The sequence below is a fragment of the Ascidiella aspersa genome, chromosome 4 (assembly GCF_963924565.1).
Source record: "Ascidiella aspersa chromosome 4, kaAscAspe10.2, whole genome shotgun sequence".
NCBI lineage: Eukaryota > Metazoa > Chordata > Ascidiacea > Phlebobranchia > Ascidiidae > Ascidiella > Ascidiella aspersa.
In genome coordinates, this window is record NC_139450.1 from 25,375,624 (window position 1) to 25,396,280 (window position 20,657).

At 37.1% G+C, this 20,657-nt stretch overlaps 1 protein-coding gene and 1 non-coding gene across 2 annotated transcripts in view; both read right to left on the reverse strand.

Annotated features, from left to right (window-relative positions):
* Window positions 1-20,168, reverse strand: part of LOC146157122 (intermembrane lipid transfer protein VPS13D-like) — an 84,199-nt gene extending 64,031 nt beyond the window's left edge. Inside the window, exons 1-25 of the mRNA XM_083388398.1 lie at window positions 20,072-20,168; window positions 19,119-19,248; window positions 18,897-19,004; window positions 17,892-18,018; window positions 17,706-17,819; window positions 17,501-17,626; window positions 16,979-17,307; window positions 16,056-16,221; window positions 15,835-15,963; window positions 15,433-15,512; window positions 15,242-15,366; window positions 14,689-14,917; window positions 12,510-12,723; window positions 12,008-12,197; window positions 11,338-11,471; window positions 10,775-10,910; window positions 8,450-8,811; window positions 7,634-7,828; window positions 6,642-6,851; window positions 5,861-5,988; window positions 4,995-5,137; window positions 3,049-4,077; window positions 2,490-2,632; window positions 1,797-1,893; window positions 800-980 (exon numbers count right to left, since the gene is read on the reverse strand). Coding sequence (XP_083244524.1) covers window positions 800-980; window positions 1,797-1,893; window positions 2,490-2,632; window positions 3,049-4,077; window positions 4,995-5,137; window positions 5,861-5,988; window positions 6,642-6,851; window positions 7,634-7,828; window positions 8,450-8,811; window positions 10,775-10,910; window positions 11,338-11,471; window positions 12,008-12,197; window positions 12,510-12,723; window positions 14,689-14,917; window positions 15,242-15,366; window positions 15,433-15,512; window positions 15,835-15,963; window positions 16,056-16,221; window positions 16,979-17,307; window positions 17,501-17,626; window positions 17,706-17,819; window positions 17,892-18,018; window positions 18,897-19,004; window positions 19,119-19,248; window positions 20,072-20,168 — 4,922 coding nt within the window. The remainder of the gene's footprint in view (window positions 1-799; window positions 981-1,796; window positions 1,894-2,489; window positions 2,633-3,048; window positions 4,078-4,994; window positions 5,138-5,860; window positions 5,989-6,641; window positions 6,852-7,633; window positions 7,829-8,449; window positions 8,812-10,774; window positions 10,911-11,337; window positions 11,472-12,007; window positions 12,198-12,509; window positions 12,724-14,688; window positions 14,918-15,241; window positions 15,367-15,432; window positions 15,513-15,834; window positions 15,964-16,055; window positions 16,222-16,978; window positions 17,308-17,500; window positions 17,627-17,705; window positions 17,820-17,891; window positions 18,019-18,896; window positions 19,005-19,118; window positions 19,249-20,071) is intronic.
* Window positions 8,915-8,991, reverse strand: Trnat-ggu (transfer RNA threonine (anticodon GGU)). The gene has a single exon. It is a non-coding gene; the product is annotated as a tRNA-Thr (tRNA).
* Window positions 20,169-20,657: the final 489 nt, after the last annotated feature.

The window sequence follows — 20,657 nt, forward strand, 5'->3', positions numbered from 1 at the left end:
TAAGTGTGTGCGTTAAGTTGGCGAGCCAATTGAGCAGCAGGCGGGGGGAAAACATGCCAAAGTTAGAACATGTAATTATTCTGTAGACTTTGACTAAGACAGAAAGGTCTAAGGAATATTTGCTCCCATTTGAAGTCATTGTCGTCATTTACGTGTAAGGGCGAGGAGATATCTTTTCACACAATTAGTTTGTCATTAGCTCATGTAGTAAGTAGCCTAACAGCAAACATTTAAGATCGACTTACTCAGTTATGACCAGCCTGAAATAAATATAGCAAAAAACGCTTTCCTCAGCTTTAAAATACAACTTCTTAAAAAGGTAACGGTACAAATGTAATGAGTAACATAGAACTTCACAACTTTCCAAAATGTTATTTTTTATCTTTAAGAAGTCGCAGTAACCTTAGGAATTTTAGGAGTTGTCATGTTGAGATTGAAAAATCTAACTTAATGTGTGTTTTTGAGTTTAGGAACTCGCCACAAAGACTAAAAGGATTAAATCATGAGAATAATAAGTAAGAAATTGTGCTGTAGGAAAGATTTGGGCTTAAAGATCTCAAAAGAAATGTTTTAGAAAAAACATATGTACTTATAGCAAGCCCGTAAAATAAAAGGCAAAAAAAGCCCAAAAAGCGAAATGAATTTTGTGACGCTAAACATGTTGAAAAGAAGTCAGATTTGGGAAATTTGGAGTAAAAAAAAAACAATCTGGCAAGACTACTTGTGGGTATCCCATTATACGAATGACAAAAATCGCGAATTTGAATAAATCCCTAAATTACGGGTCGTTAGTCGTTACCTCATGAACTTGTGTTCGTTGCGCACCGATATCCGTCCCAAGTGGGCGACCAAGAGCTCGAAGCTGCCCGGGAATTTGGGAAGAGCCACAAGAGGTGATTGCATTTGCAAGTGCAGCAGAATGCGGGTCGCCTTGTCGCTTTTAAGTGGTTTTGCGGGCGACGGAAGGCTTTCCTCGTCATCTGTAAAAAAACAAAATGTTTACAGTAAGGGTGAGTAACCTCTTAGACCGGGGGTTCGAAATATTTTTTTATGTTTTACAGTTTCAACAAACATGAATATCAGATTTACCCCCACTATATAAAATAGTGTTCTTTAATTAGAAAACGAAAGTAACAAATTACGTCAAGTTATATTTAATGCGACGGTGGCTCTTGCTTTTAGGCAATGACAAAGACAAATAAAGTAACTAAGAGATAAGGATGTTGCCAATAAACTGAAAAAAGTATCAATTAGCAAAACATATCGTTGCCGACACTAGACGATAAACATTCAATAGCCTACTAGGCTAGCTTAGAATTAGCAGTTAATCTGAACTAGGACAGTAGACTACCAATACCTACAGCTGGCGCAACTTTTCTGTCTCGTCAACTGATGGACATTTTGATTGATAGCTCATTTACCCCCTAAAACGAGGTTAAGAAAGGCTGTCTTAGACTGACGGGACAAATGTGCGTGACCGTATTGGGCAACGGACCAAACTTTACAGGGTTGCGACATTTCAAAGACTTTTCAAATAAAATTTGTATGTTTTTAAGACCCAAAATTAGATCGACGATTTTTACAATTTAAAAACAAAAACAGTATACATGGCATGGTCAACACAATTGAAAAACATTTTTTTATTGTTTTTTTCAACACTTTTCAATATGTAAATCAATTCAAAGACATTTGTTTTGGACAAATATTCTTACCATGTTGGTGTAGAAGATTACTCGTATTTACCCTTCAAGTGAAAACAAATCAAAATTTAAAATGCTTTTAAATGAACAAAATACCTGAAAAGAGATCTGCAGCCATAGCGCTCCTGCCCAGGACAGCCATGCTGTAGTCTGACACCTTATCGACGATGCTTCGAGCCATGTCTCTGTAAGCCTGTCACAACAGATAAGAAAAGTAAGAAACTGAATGCTATATACAGTGCAGTAATTTTCAACCGGTGTTCCGTAAGAGATTGTAGGTCTTCCGCAAGAAACTTATTATTTTTACTAATGATCTGTATAATACCGGTCGTAAACCACTGTTGTTTTACGAAAGCCATCACCAGTCTAAATATTCCATCGTGATTTTCTTACTTTATTATTCGGTGATAATATTTGCAGCCCAAATATAAATTGTGCTCTTCCTAACGGTCCAGATATCGCACTATAGGAAAAACTGAAAGTGAATAAAATGTAGTTGTAATGTTTTTTTGAATGCATTAATATACACTCCTTTGTTGGTGTTCCGCAAAATTATTTTATTGCCAAAGAATTCCGTGGCTCAAAAAAGATTGAAAAACACTGATAAAGAGGGATATCCATGGCATACATGCAATCTAAAAACTATGTTTGGTAGAAGGCTATACAGTTCGTAGTGTATATGGACTCATAAAGTCTATAGAACAAAAATTGCATTTATTTGCCAAAAGTAACGTTTTGAGGTCGATCATTTGCTTTTTTAAGCACACAAAGAGAAAAAAAGCAGCAAACCTGGCGCGTAGCCTTCGTCATTTGGGCGCGCGAAAAATCGGTGGTCTCGTCGACCAGCGCCAATATTTCGGCGACGAGTCGCGGGGAATGCATGTAACAAGCAGACGCCAACTTTATCACCAGACGTGCCTCGTTTTTGAAACCTGTAAAAGTTAAATGTTTACCAAAGATGGAATGTCAGTAAGGACTATAGGCTAAGAATAAATCTAAATTTAGTAATATTAAATTTATAGCTGGTTTTTAATACGCCGTGACTTTTCAAAGTTTACTCAGGCCAAGGAATGGTTGTAGTTTGTTTTATTTGCTAAAGTTCTGATGTATTTGCTAACTAACGAGATGTCTTACCTTGACGAAACCAGTGAAACTGAATTGCTTCTTAAAATACGACAAAATGCACGTGTTTAAGAGTATTTTCAAGGTTATCACCTATTGAACACTCGAAGGGTAGTTGCCACTAAATGTTGCCTGAATTGCACCGTGTGGCGCCCATGATTAGAAATTATATGAAAATTTCGCATGATTGCCTAACAATCATGCTTTACAATGGATTAAAACGAACCTATTGCGCCCTTCTCCGAATCTTTCTGGTTGTCCATGTCGAAAATTAAATCGGCCACATCGTTCTCAGAAGCGGCAAATTCGATTTTGCTGCCAGTAGCTGAGACGGCTTGCGCGCCAAACAAAACCGAATTGGCGCGTTTTTCCCGACTGGCCTGTCGCTTCAAAGCGCCGTGAATCAGCTCAAACGAAATCGCGTCGGTTTTCTGAGACGTCTGCGGACCCAGTCGGGCCCTCAAGTCGGCGTCGCCATCGTCAGGAGTCGAGCCCAGGCTCAGAACTTCGCTGGCGCTACCTGAAGTACATAAGTCCTGCATCTGAAGGCCGGACAGCGAGCCGCGGACGTCCAAGTCGACATCGACGCCGCCGACTCGCTGATGGTCGGTGTCCTGCCTGCCCATGTTGGCAAGAACGCGGGCTCCGTGCATTGTAAGCGTGGCCGCCTTATGTGCGATAACCGCCTGGCCGGAATCGACGTGCCGGAAAAGACTTATGTTCAGCTTCTTGAATTCGATCGTCACGTGCGTTTCTGGCCGGTCGTCTCCGGCTCCGTCGACGTTTAGACGCGTACTGGCTGCGGTAGCCTTTATCTCGTGCGATGCGCCCTTGTCGCTGCGAGGACGGTCGCCCACGCCCGGCTTGAGCTTGTGCAGGAAGTTGAGCAGCGTGATCCAGCTGCGTGAGTTGAAGATTACGTCTAGGTTGCTGAAGTAGGCGCTCAGCACATTGCACGAGGGACGCGCAGCTTCGCCAGGCTCGTTGTCGTCAAACTCTGGCGATCCGCTCCGTAAGCTCTTTGCCTCCAGCTTGATCAAATGCTCGCTCTCTGGCGGCGGTTCGGCCTGTTCGACCACCACCTCTTCAGGTGCGAAGGGGTCGTAGGCAGAGGCGAAGCGCGAGAGGTTTTGTGCCACGTCGGTGAGGACGCTGGTCGTGTGGCTTGGAGCTTGTACCGCGCTGTTGTGGCGTTTTTTGTTAGAGCGTTGCTGCTCGCCCGGGTTGAGTCTCGCGGCGAATGTTCCCGAAGGGTCTGCCGCGAAAAACAAACATTAACTTTGGTGCCTTTGGTTCTTGTGGAAAAATTAGCTTGGGATAAACCACTGGTACGGGTCAGCCATAGAAAACAATTACTTACTCTGTAAATCAGACTACTTTTAACTCTTTGTTATGCAGTCAAAGTATATATCAAATTGAAACTATTGGGAAAAACATTGATACTCTTATTATCCATGTATTACATTTTAAAGAATATCACCCACATACAGTACACAGACTCAAACTAAAGAAATAATAAGCGTTATATTAGCAACCACTGCGATGCAATCTGCGTACGTTTCTTACTAAAGTGTTGCATTAGCAGGTCATCCACGTCACAATATGTTTGCCACAAGCCCACAACAATACCAGCCTACAAAATAGTTACGGAAATGCGCGGAACCTAAAAAGCAAAGTGATTGTGAGCACACAACTCTTTCGCGACTCAGCTCCAGGCCAACGGTTCAAGTGTTGGTCATCAGTAGGGATGATAGATACTGAACTTTTATTCCGATACGGATAACCGATATATTGAACAAAAGTATAAGGATATGATGCAATATAAAATGACGTCAGTACTAAGCCTAAATAAGCAAATAGATAAAATGAAACGTTAATAGGTGATTTTTTTAGCGTATTAGGCCGACATTTGCATTAGCGTTCAGCAGTTTATCTCTAGTCATCATCCTTCTATTTTTTTGAAAAATTTACATTTTTAGGTTGAATTCGCTGCTCTAGATTGCATACCTTTACTGAAAAGTTATGACAGTTTGGTAGGACTGGAACCGATACCCAAATATCGGACGAATACCGATACTACCGTTTTGCATCGGATGTCGGATCCTATCCGATATTATTGAACATCTCTGGACTAATCAGTTAGTAATGAATCTGTGACGCGCAGAGACTTACGTGTCTGAGAGGCGGAGAAGGGCGACGCGGCGCCAGAGTCGAGCATATTCCCGCTGCCGGCGTCAATGGACACACCGCGATGAGAGGCGAGCAGCAGGTCGTAGTCGTGACCGAGTTGTTGCATGAGATCGGTCAGAAGCAAGCTGGCAAACAAAATCAATGCGGGTAAATCCGAAAGGTTTTACGAGGTGAAGCGTAAAATTTAGGGAATCTGAGTTTTTCAAAAAATATTTGCCTGCTGACGGTTCTGAAAGTGAGTATTAAGTTTAATCGTTGGTTTAGGGTGGGCAATCGTTTTTCATAAAAAGCTGGAAAACTTCAAGGACTGGTGGCGGCGGGTTGGTTAATTGTAAGGATGGCGATCGCGGGCTAATGATAAAATTTTGGATTGAACTTATTAGACTTAATTAGTAAATAACGTAGTAAAGATAAGAATATTATTCAAAATTTATTTTGAGCTTTAGGAAATTATTGTTTAGTTTCATCAAAATTAAGATTAATTTTGCAACGGACAAACATATTTTTGGATCATTTGGGAATTATGCTGCGGGCCGTAACTTGTTAAACCTTGGCTTAGGCAAACAACAAAACCATCGGCCTCTATGGGTTAGTGCAGTGGTTCTCAACCGGGGTGCCATTTCAAACGCCCAAGGGTGCCGATAGATATTTAAGAATCTTTAAGAGTCTGATTTTTGCACAACTAAAAATTTTAATGCTTCTATTTTATTTTTGAAAGATATACCTTGGACAAATTTAACACTAACCAAAAAATATGATACTTTCAGTGAAATCCCAACGTCTTAACGATTAAAATCACTGCAGCACGGTAATATTTTAAGAGAAATTCATTTAAAGTCGACTTCTACCTGTGAATGGATAGCGAGGTTGAGGAGTCGTAAGGTCGTAGCGTGAACGTGGACTGAATCCGGTTGATTTCAAGCACGGACAGCATCTGGAAGTCACTGTCTTCCCCTTGTTCCAATACCACCAGGACCTAAAGAAATTACGTTGAATGATGTTACAAAATATCGGATAAAACCACATACAAGGGATTTCCTAAGTAACACATTCCGACCACAGGTTTTAGTTGTCGGGTTGCAAATGAATACAACGGTACAAGAATATAATTATGTTGTACAGCCAACTATATAATGGAGTTTATACATTTATTAACCTATTGTTATTAAACATATTGTTTCGATACAAAATAAAAATATTTACGTTAAGCACAAAACGGCCGATGCCAGGCAGGTGTCCACAAATCGTCCCATAACCTCTCCTACAGTTTTAGGCGTTATTTTGTATATTTAGGCCTTATTTTGATAGATTTAGGACTTATTCCTGCAAGTTTAGGTATTATTTAGACTATTTTCTGTCGTGATTATTACTGCGTATTTGCCTTTATAAAAGAAACTCTCATTGCGGTTTTACGCGTAATTTTGTCCATGGAGGCCTTATTTCGGTGAATTTAGGACTTACTCGGACAGGTTTAGGTCTTATTCAGACTTAGTTCTGTCGTGATTATTACAGCGTATTTCCTTTTATTATGTCGTTGGTTGTAAAATATTCTGCTTTAGAAATATTTGCTTTTTAGGTCTTATTGTGTGTTCCCGCAAAATCAAGCCAAACTCCAGCTACCACCACTACCTGGTTGACAACGAAGTCGCACGCCAGCTGTTTGGAGTAGGCCCGCTCAAGGCTGGTGGCCAGGTCGCTTGCTGGCTTGTTGGCCGGCAGGAATAAGTCGGCGCCGCTTTTCCGCGCGAACCTTTTGCTCTCTGCTCGCCAATCGGGTTCAAAATCTCGGTTGGGAGTCTTTTGCTGGAACTGCTCGATGCACTTGGTTAAGTTGCGAACCTGCGAAACAAAAAGGTGCGATTGTAATTAATTGATTTGTCTCTTCTCAACCGTCAATTGGTCCGCGCATAGCTTTTGCAAGTTTGGTTGTTAGAGTACATGTAAGCTACAACCTGTGCCAATAAACAACTTAATTGTATAATTAGGTATAAAATATATTTTGGCAATTTATGCATCCTAGAAGCACTGGCGATGTGAAGAAGTGTCTGTCTCGCATAAGGATTCAATCTAATTTATTCTTAACAAAATTGTCTTGTCGCCAATGCTCAATTTTGGCCCTGAAATAAATTTGCAGGAAAATTGGGATGCCAGGTAAAAAAGGTTAATAGAATAGACCGCATGGTAACCAAGTTTAAATATGGCAGGCCGCGACGTAAAAAGTCTAAAAAAAACTTACATCAAACAAATGGCCGAACTTTTTTCGTCAAACGCTAAAAAATGCGCACGATATTTTTTTAAATTTAAGAAAACACAATCGAGGAATATGATTATTTTAAAATTAAGATATACACGTAACGGATTTGTTAATTAACCATATTGGTTTAAAAAGGTGTTTACGAAGAACGACAGCGTAAACAAACGGTAATTTTGCTCGTATATTAAAACTCGTATATGGGGGTAAAGGGCGGCACTAGGTTCGTTCGACTAATGAATTGGTAAAATCAAAACTGCTATAAAAACAATGTAGGAATAAAATTGATACCAAAAGAGAATCCACGATCATAAGAAAAGAATGAAAAAAAAACATTGCCAAAATGTGTGCGTAAAATGGTTATATATACCTTAGCGTGGCTCACGTGAAGCGTGAGGTTGGGAAGGTTTCCCTTCAGCATAATGGCCGGGTAGTCGGGGTCAAAGGTCGGAATGAGTCGCTTCTCGACGAGCAGTTCGACGCTGAAGCGATCGATCACGTGATGCGCGCTCTTGCTGCCAGAGCGGATTGCGTCGAGACGCGAAACATCGGGAACAACCAGCACCTAAGCAACACAATAAAGCGAAATTGTTTTATTTAACTCGAAATTGCTTATTTAAAAACCAAACGAAACTTAAGTATCCATCAAATTCATTGGTCATAGGGTTGGATATGCTATGCATGTTCGCAAAAGCTTATTATTTGCAGAGATATGTGGTACACAAAGTGGTATAAGATAGAGTTAGCAAATGTTTTCCAACCAGGTGTTAAGTCATACAATATAGAAAATTAAATCATTGCATACCATTTTTAAAATAGTTTATAAATAAAGTCATGAGCGATAGTATATAATCTCTTAACGTTATGTTCAATTAATAATTTCAAACTATTAATTTCTGATGTCGTGTATTTCGGGGAAGTAAAAATAGGTCACTATACTAATTAAGGGGCAGTATTTTAAGCACGGAGATATATCTGGTTCGACCTATTTACTTTTTTAAGGTTCGTTAAAATAGGAAAATATACAACTAGTCTCTAGATTCGTGTCGTTTGCTTTTATGTATCACGTCACCGACTAAAACCGGACATAAACATGATTTTACTTTTATAACAATTGTAACAAAAAAGTGTTTAGATTTCCGTCAAGCGGACAGCATTCTTCTAGCCACACAACTGTTATATTTGCCTGTAGATTGGACATGTTGAGGAAATATCGCTCGTACATCTTCTCGCGAAGCATCTGCTCGCTCAGCTGCTGGACGTTGATCGGGTTAAGGTCGGCGACTGCTTCGTCCACTGACACGAGAGGAGGAACCATTCCTTTTGTAGTCGTGTCCTCCTGGTCGACAACCCCTACTGACGGCTCTTTGGTGGATGAGGTGTCCCTTTCCGGGAAATTTGTCTCCGAGGGTGGAGGAGTGTTCGGAGGAGTTACAAAGTCGTCGTCGTCGTCGTCATCATCGTCATCATAATCTTCTTCGCTCGATTGCAGCGACGAACCTTCGGGCAAACCACCCTCGGCCTCGTTCGATCGTTCTTTGTCTGCTTCTGTTTAAACGGTTTAGGAACAGTAGTACAAAACATCACAGAATCACCGAATCTATCCATCAATGATGCATTGATGCAAGCAGGGCTGGCTAGAAAAAAAACTGGCCTGTAGTGAGGTTCGAACTCACGACCTCCGGTCTAACCGGGACCGTCGCTCTATACCAACTGAGCTACACAGGCTCAGAGAGGAGCGAGTTGAGAAACAACCATACGCCAATGCTGCTACATTCTGTTAGTACAAGCAACTTTACATTAAAGTTTAGAAACAGTTTATACTTTAGAACAGGGGTTCTTGAATTTTTTTAAACACCGACACCATTACAACTTTTTTTGGAACGAGTAGACTAGACTCGGCCTGGAATGTTAGGAATGGCATTATGTATTGACGTCATACAACAAGCAGACTTGAGAAACCTGTTGTTTTCGATCCAACAAATGTAAAAATTCATTCAAAGAGAAAAGGCCAAAGTGTTTTATCAATTAAACTCCTTTTTTATTTTTTTTACATTTTTTTAAGTTATACAATTATATTTCAATTAGGTTTTCATGGACCCCCAAAATAATCCGCGTGCCGCTTTAGAACAAGCTGTTACTGTGGATCAGCGGTTTCGAAAGCGGGGTTTGCCTATCAGAACCGGTTTGCCAGCAAGTATGTAGTTTAGAGTAAATCTGTTTTAATTATATCTGTTAAATCTTTGGGCAGCATAAACATGAGGAGAACATATATACACACATACACACTTTAGGGTTTTCAACTTTCAACACCTTTCCGCAATGCATGGGCAAAAAGTGTGAGAACCACAAAATGCGCCCGTTTATAAACAAAGCGAGCAAGCGTTGGTTCAATTCTTGGTAAAAGTAAAGCGGTCAAAACGTTACATTGTGTTCCCAAAACACGAAAAACGGGTAGTTTCCTTCCGTATGTTTATAACGAACTAAACGAGAAAAATGCGTTCTGGACAGCTGTTTAGCTCTACACGTCCGGCCTTTCAACGTGCGATGTCTTCCATACCGTAAGGGTTGTTCATTTTTTGACACTGCGCTATTTTTGGAACAAAAATCATTAGGTATACTGGTCCGGTTTAATATCAGCTCTGGATAGGCTTAACACAAACAACACGCAACTACCAACTGCCGTTTTGTTTTATTGATAGTGTTGTAAACGTCGTTTAGCTGACCAAAGTCCAAATTAAGTCGAAGCTAATTGCGAAATAACTTAGCTATGTTAGAGTCTGCTATAAGTACAATACAATAGACACGTGATAGATTTGGACTGGTTATAGCGAGTGCCTGCCCTTCAGCACTTGCGCTGAGCGGATTGCACTCACATAGGCAAACGGGCCAGTGCAAAATATCAACCCTGCTACTGTTAACTTTGGTAACGTTTTACTTATGAAGTTTAGATTTACCTATTCATAATAAATTGATTAAGGCCAGCTTGCGTGTAATAGAAATGGAACTACTCACGAAAGAGGTGCGCAACCTGCGGCCCGTGGGACAAGCACGGTCCAAAAACCAAAATCTGATTTAGTTTTGAGCGTATGATAAGGAGACGTGAATACTCTTACGAGTAGTTTTATGGGACCCATTAAAATAAGACACTTAGTTATATGTGAATGCGGTAGGACAATAGTTTAATATGGATACATATATTTAATCGTTGTCTAATCTGCATACGCCTTTCAGCATAAAAGGTTTCTAGCCACAAATTTATGCCATTTTTTAGTTTGCATTTTTATTAATGTAAGATATCACATAATTCGAGTAGGTCTAATCTTTAAAAACAAACGCCTTTCCCAGATATTTTTAAGTCCCACAAATGCCTCTGATCAAGTAATTCTGCTTAAAGGGCAAGTTAAATTAAAAGTGACTGCTTTCACCGGTTACTTAAGTCATTGACTAACATCTATTACAGCATTTACCATCTTAGTGTCAACTCAACTTTCATATAAGACCAAATTACCTCCATAGTGGTTTTCGAAGGTCATGTGGCCAAGGTTAACCACAAGCACATTGCTGGAAGAGTTGGAACAGTCGCTTGGAACGATTATCTCCGGTGCAAATATATCAAGAGATATCGCCCAGCGATTTGGATTCATCTGTAAACATATTTTAGCTAAATTATACCCAAGTAAACAAACGATTGTGTGCTTGTTTACAATAAACTAAATTGTTTTTTTTTCGTTGTAGTCACCAAAAGATGTATTTTGGTCCGTTGTCTAATACGGACATGCATTAGACTTATACCCGTCGGTTAAAGAGGTTACACACATATGAATTTAACATTGTCCATTTTAACGACGATTGATTTTATTTACAAAAACGGGATAGGCGACCATGTGGACAACAATAACGGATAAATTTACAGGTGCATGAATTAAAAAATATGTTCGCGTGATCAATTAGTGAAGAACAATTAATAGGAAATATCGAATTTCGAAAAGCTGCTAGAAAGTTTAACATTTTAGTTATTCGTCAAAATTTAGGGTTAATTAAATTTAATAAACGCATTATAGCATTTCCAACCTCGCTTTTCGATTTTCCTTCCATGAGACGCTTAACCGATCTTTTGATTTCCCCTTGCGTTTGCTTCATCCATCCCAAGTACTTGTCTCGCGCGGCAGCAGAAAACGCTTCGTTCTCCAACTTATACGCAGTATCTGACGCGAAAAATCAATTTGAAACAATCTGTATACACAATTATTAACGGTACACAGTCAATTAGAACTACATAGGCAGTGTTAAACTTCTAATGTACAGAAACACATTCTACAAACCATAAAGCACAACGTTTGTTTGAGTCCAAATTAGAGATAGACCGATATATCGGTTTACCGATAATATCGGCCGATATTTGGCTTCTACCGATATTGTAGTACGAAAATATAATCTAATTTTTTCTGTACAATAAACAACTTACCTATTTTTTTATTATAAAGTTTGGGTTTTTGCATTACGCCAAGTTAATATGCAAAATAATAGTTTAATAATGAATAAAGGTACATAAACTAAAACGTTATTTGGATTTTATTTTGAATTAATTCAAGTTTTGAACATTTCTCATGTACATAAAAAAATCGGTATTGGGTATCGGTTGACAAAGTTGTAAAACATCCGTTATCGGTTTCTGTTCAAAAATGTGATATCGGTCGATCTCTAGTTTAAATTAGGCTTGTTTACAAGTATGAACGTAAACCTTGGCTTTCAACTTGGTTGAAGAAATCCTTTAGTCGATTCAAGACTCCAGGAACGACGGTAAATGAGAGCGGAGCCGTTACGACCTCAAGGCGGTTGGAAAAAGAACTGGAGTTTGATGGCGAGAGTTTTTCGTAAGTAAGACTGAACACTGGCGACTTGTGACCTTGCTCCAACGAATCGTTAGCATCCTATTATAATAAAAAAATAGCCACTCACCATTAGGCAGTTAACATGAACCTAAAAAAACAGGTATATTCAGAACTAGTTATACGCTATTTTATATAGAATGTTGTTACTAAGATTACAAGGAAAATTATTCAACGTCTTAACATTATATAGGCACGATGTAACTGTTACCTATCTAATGAAAAATGAATAAAGCAAGCCCTCATTTATTAAAAAAAAAGTCCAGATTAATACCATATCTATATTTATACTAGTTATTACAGATCAATTGAAATCTATAGCGAACATGCTTGCACAGATAACAAACCAAGCACCTTTGACGAGTTGTGTGTAAACAAGTGGTTGTACATGTTGGTAGCAAGGTCACGCATTGCAGACGGGATGCGGGGAGGTGTTATGACAAGTGGTGAAGAGGGTCGCTTTGAAACAGAAGCAACCTTGACCAGGTCGTGAAATGGCTTGTCCTGTCGCGCCAAGTCCTTCACAAGTAACTCGCCAAGGTCAATCTTCATCTCACTCGTTCCGTATCTGAAATTAGCAGATTTATGAAGTCTATTTGTATTGTGACGTAAATTTATGACGTCATTTTTTAATTTTTTTTCGCCTACTGTGGTCCACGCAATCCCCCAAAAATGTGGGGGGTCCGCGGTAAAAAAATTTAAAACCCCTGCTTTAGGGGAAGTTGTTGTGTTTATTGCTAAGTTTTAAGATAATGTATATGCGTATGACTACCTGTTTATGTAAATAACTGTGTGACGTGTTAACAACCTTTAAGTACGACCTCCGGCATGAGGTGCATGAGGTGATAAGTATTTAACAGAAACAACCAAAAGCTATCTAACGCTACCCATTTGTAATGGTGCCAATAAAAATAACATGGTATGCTAGGTTTACAGTTGGGTTTTTAAAAGTTTATTTAGAAAAGTTGTTGCACACTTAAATATTTAAGCAATAGTAAAATAGAGAATAAAAAAGTTTAAATCAAGTTTGTTAATACACCGTTATTTACATAAACAGATAGGCATACGCATATACATAATCTTATGACTTAACAATTTTACAGTTTTATTATTGTAAATTTAAACACCAATTTTTGACACCTTTGCACGAGGTAAAAAGGTCACACTTTAGTGCAGCAACGCTATTCAAGTGAAATAAAAGATTACAAATGGAGCTGGCATTGGCTCTGATAATTTCGACCACAAAACCGCATTTGTCAGACAGTTCCTTGCTAATATAGATGGGAAAGTTTTATTGATAATAATTAATAACAGACTGCCACAGAGCACACTAACTTTCACAAACACACACCAGACATAAAAAATGTTTGGAGTATTGGGTTTTCTTAAGGAGCGGTTTTACCTGGTATTTGTGTGGCCGAATGAACCAAGTGTAGCGCGCTGTAGCCGCCCAATAGTCAAATCGATTTTTACTTTCAAACGGCCACATGTTGAAGCCTAATAGCTTTTAAAAATATGTTTAACTAGGGCAACATCAGATTATTTGTTTAGTATCAGTTACGTATCAAGGGGGGGGGAGGATACCCCTTTTTGTTAGTGATATTGTCGTTTTTGATCGTTTTGGTCAGGACTTAACTCACTGTCGGAAGCGGAAATGTTTTCAATTTAATTTGGTTTCGTGTCTTATTCTAATGCGAAACCAAAATTAAACGCAAAACGCCGTTTTTCGTCTCTTGTTTGGACAAGGGTCGACAGTAAACGCAGGATGCATTTTTCTTTCAGGTTGGCTGATTAGCAAGTTTGCATTCGACAATTGACAACGCTAAATGAAGCCTCTTTTTTTCTTTTTCCGCTAAAACGTCGGAGCTATTGTTCCTCGCTGTTTTAAATCTAGACTTTTTTGCCAAGTCAAATATAAATCGCCCTGGTAATGATAGGTATCGCAAAATTTTACTCTATAAGCGCATTCCAAGCCCACGTGTTGAATGTGCAATTGACGCAACTCTTTTCCCTTAACCACAGTTTGTATTTTAGTTAACTTGGCATATAGCTCGGCACAGATGTTGCGCTAATCGTAACATAATACCACCCGGGAAAAACGATCTTCGTTTGGTATTGTAGGTGCAAATGCGTGCTTGTAATTTAGTGTCGTCCCTTACTTCGTACTTAGGAAGCTGCGCTGCTGATAGTCGAATTAATATGATTCCACCAAAATCAATCACACATATTTCACAGTCTTTGTTTAGTCTTTCGCCTAAAGTTAACGATTGCACACTAAGCGGTTTCGCAGAGCTAGCGCCTGGCAGGAGTGTTGACGATGGCACGGGTTCGCTTTGCGTCTAAAGGTTCGCTTTTTTATGACGTCACACCAACCACTATTCTATGACGTCTTTATTCATTAACGTCAGACGGAAAATAGGGCAAGTTGAAATTTCAGGAACCCCTTTTTGAGATTACTAAATATTTGTTATAGGCAATATTGCTTGTCTACTTATAATGCAATGCAAAACTTATCATATATAATATCATATACCTTGGTCGCCATTCTCCAGACAGCTTCACTGAATTGAATTCCAAACTTGCAATTCCTTTGTGACTTTCGGAATTCTGCTGCTTATCACAATTGCTCCCCATTAACTTAAATGTGCCACTTTCAAGATTAAAATCCAGTTTGAGAAAAACAGAATCCCGTTTCAAAAAAGTGTCATTAGTATCTTGATTGAGCAACTCATCGCCGAATACTTCAAGAATTTCTTCATCTTCTGTGAAATTACAAGAAAGAAAAAACACTTTTTTTAACATATGCAATGAACTGCATAGCCTTTACCTTAACAACCAACCATCACCAAAATGGTAAATTACAGGTACATTTTACCAAAATGACAGGCTTTTAAATTTGCCATCTATTTAATGACTTATAAAAGGACAATTTTGTGCCCCCCTTATATCGACGCCCACTGATGTTTCTAAGACTATCTGGCCAAGCAACTGAAAAATGGTACATCGATACTTTAGGTATAAGCAGCAAGAAAAATGAGACTGGAACTTCAAAAAGTTAATTTGACAAACAGTGCAAACATTAGTACCTATGTCCTTGTACACACTTTCTTCTAGTAAACGGTCAATGTTGGGAACAGTATCAGCGGACTGTAAGGATTCACCTTCAGCAGTTTCCCCTTCTTCTGCACTCTCACTTTTTCTGTTGCCCCAGCTTACAAATGCATAGAAGTGAAAGTTACTTTAAAATACTATACATTTCATTAACAAGCAAATTTACCCAAACCAGCCACCCAAACGCCATGCAGAACCTCTCACAGACTTCACCCGATTTGCACCAGGCTTTTTTGATTTCATTTTCTAAAATTGAAACGAAAAGCAACAAGCTTAAGTCGTAACTTAGATTTAAATCATTACAAGTACACATTACTCTCCTGGGGATAAAGAAACACTGTACATTTCAATCCAATATAGCAGTTATTGACAAAATAATACAAAATTAATACAAAAGCCATGGAAGCTAAAAACTATTAAAATTTCTTTTCTGATTTAGAGGAGAGTGCAAAGGTAAAATTAAACTTGTTGAATTAACACAGATCCTGGTCTTGGTTCATAACACTAATGCTACAACTGATATTATATAGTAACTATTTCCATGCAATAAGGTTAACATTTTACGCACCTTCTCTGCTTTCAGTTTAGCTTTCATTTCTGTATCGACTTGATGATAAACTAATTCCCGTATGATACAAATTTCCTCAAAGGTCATTTGCTCTTCTATTTCCTGAGTGGTTGAGTTTAAATCTGAATACTAAACAAAAAAGATAAGCAAATTGAATATGATTTATAAATTATTTTGTTATTTCAGTTTATAATATTAATTATATGATCAAAATCCACTACCTGCGTTTTTGAAACATATTTCATGTGTAGCAGTTGCTTGTAAGACTGTGCATACAGTACAATTTGATGAACTCTTTCGACCAAAAATGCAAGCGATTTTCGTTTCCTTTTCTGTTTATTTTTCTTTAGGTGTGCCCTAATTGCCCATTGCCACCATATCCTTGGACTGCAATGTAGTTAACACAGAAGATTCAACTTTTTCAGATTAAATGGTGACATAATTATTAGTCACAAGGGGTCGTGTGGCGAACCGCTGTGTACTATTTGATAGAGATAAAATTGTCAAGAGAAATTATCACAAACCAAAAGTTTAGCAGTACATAAAAAAATAAACTAGTATAAAAATTGTGTTTTAGTGGTTTGTTGCAGTAAACAAGTCGTGTTAATGACGTTGTCATATAGCTTCAGTCAAAAAGTGTTGCACATTAAAACTGTAATATATGAATAAAGGCTTATAAGTTTAGTGTCATAAGCTTAGCTAGTTGTGCAAACTTTGGGCTCAAATCAAGATATTTTAGCCAAAATTTATTTCAGCCAAAATTTTACAACCCATCAATAAATATGACATTTTGCTAATTTTAAATTGATTCTAATTGACTCTGGTTATGTATCCTACACAAAAATTGGCAGGTCACCTAACTTTTCGAGAAACTGAAAAAGAGTTTGTAAGAACAAAAAGGTTGAGAAAACCCTATGTATATTAATGGTATGCAAATTATTTACATATAAAAGATAAACTTGAAAAACCAAACCACATACACCCACAAATGTATAAAAAACTAGTAATGCCTAACATATCAAAACAGAAAAACACATTGAGACCATTTTTGTGGCATTGGTAAACCTAAATTTGTTAGTAACACGATATGCCTTTTTAATTTGTATTGCAAAATGAATTCCTTTCAAAAATATAACTAACATACTTATCCCGAATAAAATCTTGAGGCTTTCCAGATTGGTTTCTTTTTTGCTTATCCCACCTGTCCATTTCTGCCGCAAGCATGACAATTTGTTGGTACTGTTGTTTTTCAAGTGCAAGTTGAATTGAGGATAGAGTTAAACCTAGCGAGAGTCTGGGCAGTGATTTTTTTCTTAAAGGTAACACGGAGCAGTCTCTCATGAATTGAGCTTCACCACTAACTGGTTTTAAAATCAGTTGGGGGTCTGCCTGTGTAAAGCTTGATATTCCTTGAGAGGCATTCTCAAAGTCATGGTTAGATGGTAGTTTGGCATTGTTACTTTGCATTGCAAGCTAGATAAAACAAAGAAAAACGACATGCTGAAAAATCTTTTGTAAACACTTGCACTTAAAATGTAATATGGTGAATTTTTTATCATTCTTTTTTATATCAGTACTTTACAAAGAAATGTAAATAAATGTTTCTTTTAAAATATATTTAAGTGAAGTGTGTATAGAAAAAAAACCACCCCTGCGAAAAACCAACCTCAATTAACACATCCGTTTTGGAACTTAACATTTCTGTCAATGTATTCCAATAAAAAGACATGTTTGTAACTTGCAACTTTTTCCATTTTTTGCTGTCATGTTTGCTGCTTTTAGAGGTGGGCACCTACATATGTTTAAAATATTATAAAAAAATTTACATACAACAAGTAAAAAATTATTTATAAATAAAACACATCAGTGACCCAATTTTCATCAGTAGTTTGTGCTGATAAAACTTCTATTTGAATTCCACATGCAAAAGGCCTTTGCATGGTTACATCATCCTCATAGCGAATGTGGATATCAAACAGTCTAACCTAGAAAAGTTAGGGTAGGCATGTTAATTAAACATTGATATATCATTAAAGGTGTAAGTAAAATGCACATACCTCCAAATTCTGTACAATATTAGTCACAATGCTAGATGAGTATGCTTGCCAAATGGAATAAATGGACTTGCTTGATCCATGGGTTGCACGCCATTTGTCTTCAAGAGCAGCAAGCTGTTTTCTCTTGCTATATATATCAGTTGAATAATGCAATACATTAGGGATGTCTGACACTTAATACTTGACATTTTAATTCAAAACCCACCAATTTAGACAAAATGTATTGCAATACGATTCTCATGCGATACCCAGTGCTGTTATTAATGTGCTCAAACAAGCAAGCTAGATGAATTTAAATTGTTGAACGTTGATGTTGTCCAGGTTAATATGACATAATTTTTTACGTGTTATCAGGTTAGTTACCTTTAGTTGTAAATGTAAATTTATTTAATAAATAGGAGTTTCAAGATAAAATTCACTAGTTGGATTGCAAATTTATACTAAAATTTATACAGTAATTTGGTAATCGGTGTCATAGTATTTGACGAGTAGCGCTACTACAACTGGGCATCGAGCATCTGCTTTGGTGTTTTATCCCTAATAGATATACATTATAATTATAGAATAACAGTTCACAAATTGCGACTTGCAAGTCACATGCGGCTCAACAATATGTTTTTTATGCCTTATTTAGCCAAAAAAGTCTGTATTAAGAAGTTTGTTCACTTTGATGTACTGCTTTGGATACGCCAACCAGAATAATGTTTGACCTTACAAAGGATTTAAAGAGCACAGTTTAATAAAACTCTAAACATCATTTGTGACCACGTTTTAAAAACTATCTGTGTTGAGGCCACCATAATAGACTACTTGGGAATACTTGGGAATATACTCAGGAATACTCAGGCATGACAGAGATTATCCCAAGTTAATCTATTCCATGCTGCTCTTGATAAACTACTGAACTTTTGCCCACCCCTTTCAAAAACAGCTATTCCAACCCAGTAACATAAAAGTAGAGCTATATTAAGAATAACTGTAGTTAACACTTAACATATAACATACTTTTGTTCCCTTTGTTGATTTTCTGCATCTTCGTCATAAGATTTTGTGTCCCTTTGTTGAGGTCCAACAATAACATACACATTGTTAATATCGATAACCCACGGCTCACTAAAAATAATAATTTATTAGGGTCTTAGAAAAAGTTTTAGATTAAAATAATGTACACAAACAGACAATTAAAAAAAGGTTTAATACATTGTTTACATTCCAATTAAAACAAACCTGTAACTTTTGTAGCTTGGAATTTTTAGAGAAATTTTCCCAATATATCCCCATTTGACATCTATTCCAGGGAGGTCAAGTTCATTTAAGGCATCCTTTCTCAAAGACAAGCCTTCCAACTCAACAGCACCTAACAGAATAAGCCTCTTTATATAAACTTATTTAGAGAAAAATTCACCACCACACTGGTTACAAAATTATTAGCACGTTAAATTATACCAAAAAACTCGTACCAAAATTAGTTAAGCACAATCAGGCTGATGCTTTTCTAACGACCAATGCGTTGCTTGCAATTAAATATGTTTGGGCTTGTTTGGTATTAACGCTAAATAAAATGGCCAACTAGTTCGGTATAAACACTAAATAAAATGGAAATGAGGTGTTCCCTTATTACCATGTCTGACCAGTACTAGTCCTAAAATGGTGAAGTTAAGTATGTACATGTGTATATTACTTTCAGGTTGTTTGAATCGGAATTGAAAATTCTATGTATATCAACTGGTAGAGCTTTGCTTATTAGTTTTTAAATATAACAATTTATACAAAATAGGCAATATATATGCTTTAAACCTAATTTTCGGCTTTATAACTTAACAATTTATGCATATCTACTGTTGTAAAGCAAAGTAAAAAAGCAATCAATTTTTAACAGTTTAGAATCCTGTCACACGCTCTTCAGTCTCTTAATAAATGTTATTCAGAGAGAGTAGTAAAATTAAACTAATGACTAAGGTAGACAACATACCCAAATTAATGACAAGAACAGAAAGCTGCTTAGAAATATAAATCATAAAAAATATATGTTAAATACCAGTGTATGAACACTAAGATAATTACCATACACAAATATAAATACATATTTGTTTGTATAAATGCTTTTTTTAGTGAAATATTTCGTGAAAAAAATAAATAAAAAGTTGACATTTATGCTATAGTAATTGCTTGCAACAAACCTTGTACAATTCCAATTGATAAATTATCTGGATTGAAATTTTCCACATATTGTCCAATATAATGGTTTAAAACTTGTGCAGCGAATCTTTCCAACATATCACACACAAACTGTTAGTCTTTATTTAGAAAAACCATTCTAAAAAATGTACAAACAGAATATTTAAAAAAAATTAAATTGCAGCAAGATGTACAGCAGATGCATGTTAATAGTTGGTTATGTGGTGTAATAGTAGAATAAAACACTCTTTTGACTCAGTAGGTAAACTAAGTAGAATTCAAAGAAGGCTGCACCAATACACCATGCATTGTTATAGTATTGTGACTATAAAAGTGGCACACTTTCTAAAACATTAAGTTATAACCGCAATGTTTTGGATACTAAACCAAAAAAAACAACTACATGTTCTGCTGATAATGTTAAAATGCACATCTTAAAGACCACACTTTTTATATTTGTTTAACTAATTGCCTTTTGTAAAACATAGAAAGTATTTAAACAAAATTGATAAACAGTCTTTCCTCAAATGTTGTGATAAAAAATGTAACACAGTTTCCAATTTTGCAATTTGTAAAAGTAGCCTAATT